This window comes from Fulmarus glacialis, unplaced genomic scaffold, assembly GCF_000690835.1.
Source record: "Fulmarus glacialis isolate BGI_N327 unplaced genomic scaffold, ASM69083v1 scaffold48600, whole genome shotgun sequence".
In the NCBI taxonomy this organism is placed as follows: domain Eukaryota; kingdom Metazoa; phylum Chordata; class Aves; order Procellariiformes; family Procellariidae; genus Fulmarus; species Fulmarus glacialis.
Window position 1 is genome coordinate 1 of NW_009186750.1, and position 5,966 is coordinate 5,966.

Here is a 5,966-nt window from a genome sequence, read left to right on the forward strand (position 1 = left end):
TGAGGAGCAGACCCGGCTGGTCGGCAGGTACCCGGCAGCTGGTCGCTGCACCCCGGCCCCCAGTCACCAGTCACTGAAAGGCCTTTGGAGTAGTGCCTGGAGCATCGTGCAAAAAGTATTTTGGAGCAGGTGCATTTTTGTTGTCTTTAAGCCTCCTCACAGTGTAGTTCAGTGGGTTTCCTGGCTCTGTGTGGCTAGTGCACCTTCTGCTTTCCAGCCCTGTGGAACCAATACTCAGTCTGTTATACTCTGAGGCCTGAAGTAGGTACAATTATGTACCTTTGAATATACGAGTAATACAAGGATTTCATTTTCAATTAATTTTAATAAGGGGGGGGGGAAGAAGAATAATCTTAGGCTACTCTATTAGGCACTTTCTGTTTTAAGATGAAAAGTGAACTCCTTACCAGTTTTCCAGTAAAGGGATTGTCAGTATCTTCAAATAACTCTTTTGAAATAGAACAGGAATCATCTTACCTTCTTGATTTGTTTATGCATTTTCATTCTTGAAAGCCAATACCAAAGGCCATTGCATACAGCAGGGGAAACTATGCAGCACCAATTAACAATGGCCTACTCCAGCCCTTCACTTAATTCCATATTCACAGTAATGTGATAAAGGGATCTTCTTCATCACAGTGCAGATATAGGAACATATCAGAACATTCCACCACACAAACCTGCAATTTATGCTGTTAAACTGATGAGGGGAAGGTGTCACTTAATATAGTGACAGTTCTTGGACCAAGGCACTCCCATCTCTCAAAATACCTGTCAAAGGAGTTTTCTTTTTTTCTAGGTAGAACAATGCTTGAAGCGCCTATGGAAAATGAACTTGGTGGGCTGCATTGAAACCCTGGCAGGACTGATTCCCAAGTAAGTGTCATATAGCATGTTATACTACCCATTAACTCAGTCTGCAGAGTTAAAGGGGGGGAATGCTAGATCATAACCATCTCCTCATCCTTGTATCAACACAGGAAAAGTACATCCCAAGTCCATGCAGAGTGCTTAGTTCCCAGCCAGCCTATGCTGGAAACAGTGGCTCTGAAGATATTGGGAGGCTGCAAGCTCCTACTACGTCTATTGGACTGTTGCTGTAAAGCTTTTCTGTATCCTTTTTTCACCATGAGAACATTCTTACAGTTCACCAGCAGCACCTCATGAAACCAAAACTAGGTCTGCTGTAAGCCCTGTATTGCTGATGGACTCAACTGTGCCATTCAGATGTGCAACTTGAAGTTTCTTTGATAGCCAAACATGTTATTTTCAAGTTATTATGTAGGAACCTCAGGCTGTTGGCTGGCTGCTGTTCTGGCCTTGAGCAACCCAAAGTTTGGATACTTGTCTCCCAAATTATCCAGGATATTGCCTTGTGAATTGCCTCTAGTTGGTGTGTTCAGCAAGTCTCATTACATGCTGTTTATTTTTTATCCTTGACTGGTGTAATCTTCAGCTTGTCCGTTAAACATCTCTGCTCAGAAGAATTCATACTTTTGAACACTGTGGCTTCGGGGTTGTTGAGCCGGCTATGGTTTGTGTACTCAAATGTCTCTCTTGTTTGTTGTCTGTCTGTTTGATGTGCCTGTCAGGGAGAAGGGCTTGTAATTAGGCCTTGCTGCTGAGTGAGCTTTATTCAGTTGGGAGGAGGAGGAGGGGATCCCTCTATCCTTTTGGACTTGATTCTAGCACGTGGAGAGAGACTTCTTACATGCTGTTATGGAAGGCTTTGTTCTTGGTTCATAGCAAACTTTATGTAGCACTAATAAAATCATAGTGTTAATGCCAGCCTGCCACAAACACGAACATCAAGTACTCTGCAGCAAGCAGTAAGTCCTGCCTCATGCTGAAATGGAAAGGCTGGGATAAAGTTGTTCTATAATACTGCTGAGTTTTCCAGGGAAATCAGTGTTCTGGTCTCTCTCAGTACGAGAAAGTAACTGCTGTCTGTAAGTGAAGGAGTAACAGCAATGTGTAGAACAACTCAGTAAAATGTTCTTTGGCACAAGAAATCTGTCTCCCCAGTAAACGTAGAGCGTCAGTGCTAGCACCATTGTCCTGAGTTGGTACAGGTTGCTTTTCGGGGGAGACCTCATGTCAAATGATGTGGATGTGACCTGAGAACCTGGTGAGTCTCAGGTATGGCACTCAGCAAAGCTCTAGGGAAGCAGACAGGCTCCTGATCAGGGACTTACTGGTTAAGTCACTTCTACATTCTGATCTTGAACAGTTCCGTAAAGTTCAGACTAATACTAAGGAAAGCGTGGTGACAGAGTGTAGAAAGATAAGCTTGTATTGAGTGGGAATAGGGAAAGGGCAGCTTGGAATCTCTTCCATCAGCTCTTCCGCTTGAGCTAAAGGTAGTTGTTCAGTGAGCACCAGGTTTTGCTAGAGGAGACTCCATACCTTTCTGTCTTCTCTCTTTAGGATTCAGTACAGGTGTGTATTGCAGAGCCTCATGTCCTTGTATGGCATGTTGTCGACATTGCTTCATCTGGTATCTGAGACCCAACAGATGCCTTATATCAAGGGGTTTACCTTCCCTTCTGATATCAGTAACTTCCTTGGAGTTAACATTTCTTCTGAGGTGAAGAAGCAAAAGGCTAGAATGCTTACAACAAAAAAACCTACCGGCTGGCTGAAGAAGCTCTTCCCAACAGTGCCAGAGGCGGTGTCAGAGGTTGGGAAAAAGAGAAATTTTGCGACCTGCATGAGTGCTGTGAAAAACCGTAGCACCCCATGCCCCACGGACATCGGAGAGCCAGTTCTGGCGACCAGAGCCAGCAGAGGTAAAGCCTTGTGCCACAGTGCTACTGGTTTCTGACATCTCAGAGACTGACCGCAACTGCTGTCCAACAGAGCCAAGCACGTCTACTACCCACAGAGTGCGGTTCTAGTACAAACTCCCCTCTCCTGTCCTTGGAAGAGGAGGAGAATGCTGCATGTGCCCTTGCCTTTATAAAGAAAGGTGTGGATAATGTCAGTATTGTGAGGGGTTTTTTTGGTTTTTTTTTTTTTTTTTTGTTTAAACATGATACAGCCTGGAGAGAAGCAAGTAATGAATGCGGTATACAGGTCCTGTAAATAGTTATTTGTGTTTTCCTGCTTCTGCATAGATGGGGCCCAAGGATAGTGAGGGAAGCTAAGAGCACTGTCTGCAGTCCATACAGAGTGGATAAGGTTGTAAGTACAGGATGCGATGCTGGTTCTGGGCTGTGCCCAAGCCTCCCCCTGCAGTCAGGGCTATGGCCAGTGACTGCAGGCATCCAGGTGTTTGTGTGAAGCTTTTACCCATTAAGTTCTCCTTTGCAACCATCTGTAAATCTCTGCATCCTCTTCATCCCTTGCCTGCTGCCATGCCAGATGACTGTATTCCCCTTGAGTTTCCTGGAAATGAGTACAGGTGTGAGTCTGCTGAGATGGCAGGAGATCGGAGAGCTCAGCAGGGCAAAGCATTGCGGTGTCTCTGTGCCAAGACTTAAAACTGTCTTTACTTCATAATGAGGACTCTCCTCTCTCTTTGTAGTGAAGCACCTGGGGTTTGATGTGAAGAGCTTACTTAGACCATCCAGACCTCCCACACAAGAGGTTTGTATGGTACTGTTTTACACTTTTTTTTAAAAAAAACTTTAAAGACCCTAACACTCAAAACATGATATCGCTGATTGAAAATGTCCCCTTCACCTGCCTTATTTTTGCCTGTCTAACAACCCACTTTAGCATGGAAGCTTTGCACTGAAAATCACTACTAATTTCTGCTTAGGAATTTGAGCATTTGTTGGTATGTCAAGTGAAATGACCAGAGAGCAAGTCAGTAGTAGACAGGAATATAAATTCTAATTATCTGCCTCTTTTTGTATTCCACAAAACAAGACTGCTCTTCCACTTTCTCCTTAGGAAGTAAGGAATGTTCTCACAAAAACCTCAGTGCTCTGCTCCTCTCCAGCAGAGAGGATCAGGCATGTCATATTTTTAAAAGACTAATTATTTCTGTTATCCTTTGTTTCAGGATATAAGCATTGCATCAACACCTTTTAAAACAAAGTCAGCATCACTTTCCTCTCATATAGCAAAATCGCAGCACACTGGATCTCTTGTACAGATGGTCCAAACAGCTTCGTCATTTGGGGAACTGTCAGAGGCACTCAGAAAAGTTATTCTGTGGTGCAAAGGCAACAAATTCAAATCAGCAGCTTATTTTCTGCGTAACAAGTTGTTGAAAAGCAACCGGCTGCACCACGTGGAGGCTCAAGGATGCAGGTAATTTTGCATGGGTGTGGGATTTCTGGATTTGACACTTTACATTGCAGTATTATGTATTTTGCTACAGTGTAGAGAAACACAGAATTCTAACCCATTCTTTTAAAACTCAATGGGGATCACTAGTTCCGGTTACTGCACGCTCTGACATGAACATTCTATTTAGCATCAGTCATTTGTCAAAGGATTTAAAAGGCTAACAAATGCACAAATACTTAAGAGGGAGGATGAAAATGCAACTTAAATCATGTGCATGTTTAATGGTAACTATTTTGATGCAAGGGGTGTCGTCTTTCTTCAGAATGCCCTGGTCAGTATTGTACAACGTGCTGTTGTATCTCCTTGGTATGACAAGGAAAATAGTAGAGAAGGCTAATAACCAAACCTCTCCAAACCTCAAATGAAATAACACTTTAGCAGCTGATAAAGTTACGTTTTGTGCACCTTCTTCCCCTTAAGCTTGAAGAAAAAACTGTGCTGTGTCAAAACATCTGTCTGTAAATACCTCCTATATGGGTCACAAAATGCATGCTGGCCAAAGCAGTACCTCAGGGCACGGTTCTGTCGAAGGAGGAAATCATCCGCACGCTTGAAGAGAACTCTGAAGACTGCTCAGCAAAAACCTTCTGAGCTTTTTGGGGTCTGTGAGAACAGTGCATCACTCATCCTCCCAGCTTACCAGGATGGGCCTCCAAGCCGGGAAGAATGTTCCAATGCTGATACAGGCTGTGTCAAACTAAGCACAGCAGGGACCCCTAAGCAGCTGCTGCTGGAAGGAAGTCCTGGCCCTGTGTGGAAAGAAGCTACTGAAAACATGGATATTGATTCTATTTTTGCAGCAATGGGTGTCTGAACCTGGACTTGCAAGGAGGAAAGAGGTCAAGTCATTAAAATTTTTTTTTTTTTTTTAAGTAAGTAAAACCCTCAGAACCCTAATGATGTCTTGATAACTCACACCCTGAATTCTGCTAAGAAAGTAGCAACTCTTTTATTATGTTTTTGTTAAACAGCTTTTTTTTTTTTTATGGAAGGGTGTTCCAAACAGTTGAATAGTCTTCATCCTTTTACCTAGCATTGTCCAGGAACAGTGACTTTGAGTTACCCTTACTCAGTGTCCCTTCTCTATTGCTTCTCTATTGCTCTAACACATGTTAAGTGCTGCTGTTAAATCCACAGTGCGAATAGTTACCATCCATGGCAGAAGGCTGCAGCTGATCACTTACTGCTGCTTAGGATAAAAGACTTGCTTCCACTTTTCCAAGGAAGCAGTCTTACACCCTTCCTTCTGTGGGACAGCCTTGACTTGCTGTCCCAGTATTATCGCTGTTCAGCATTTGTTATCCTTATCCTGAAATGAGGAGTTAACGGAACGTGCTGCCTCTGAGCTGCTCCAGAAATAGGGGAAAGCACAGCTGTGGCCTGCAACAGTAAACTCCTGACTGGTGACCGTGTCTCTCAGTGTCCTGAAATCTTTTTAATGTAAGTGCAATTTCTGCCTGCTTGGCAATGTAAGCTGCAGCTACTCCAACATGTATTAATGAAATAATGTTAGAACAAGCAATGGGGTTAGTGCTTTCTGCCAGGCTCTTGCTTGTAACTAAGTCCCAAGATCAGGATCACCAGGAAATACGAAGAAAAAATTGTCTCGTAATGAAAAATGGGAATCTACTTTACTGTAGAGCACTGTCTAACAGAGGTAAGGAAAG

At 43.4% G+C, this 5,966-nt stretch overlaps 1 protein-coding gene across 1 annotated transcript; it reads left to right on the forward strand.

Annotated features, from left to right (window-relative positions):
- Nucleotides 1–799: 799 nt before the first annotated feature.
- Nucleotides 800–5,113, forward strand: LOC104071811 (chromosome unknown open reading frame, human C3orf17; the record flags this gene model as incomplete). Its single annotated transcript, XM_009572532.1, has 7 exons — nucleotides 800–876; nucleotides 981–1,112; nucleotides 1,457–1,534; nucleotides 2,428–2,794; nucleotides 3,532–3,588; nucleotides 4,010–4,260; nucleotides 4,720–5,113. Coding segments are annotated over 7 exons (1,356 nt in total), but the record flags the coding sequence as incomplete, so codon positions are not given.
- Nucleotides 5,114–5,966: the final 853 nt, after the last annotated feature.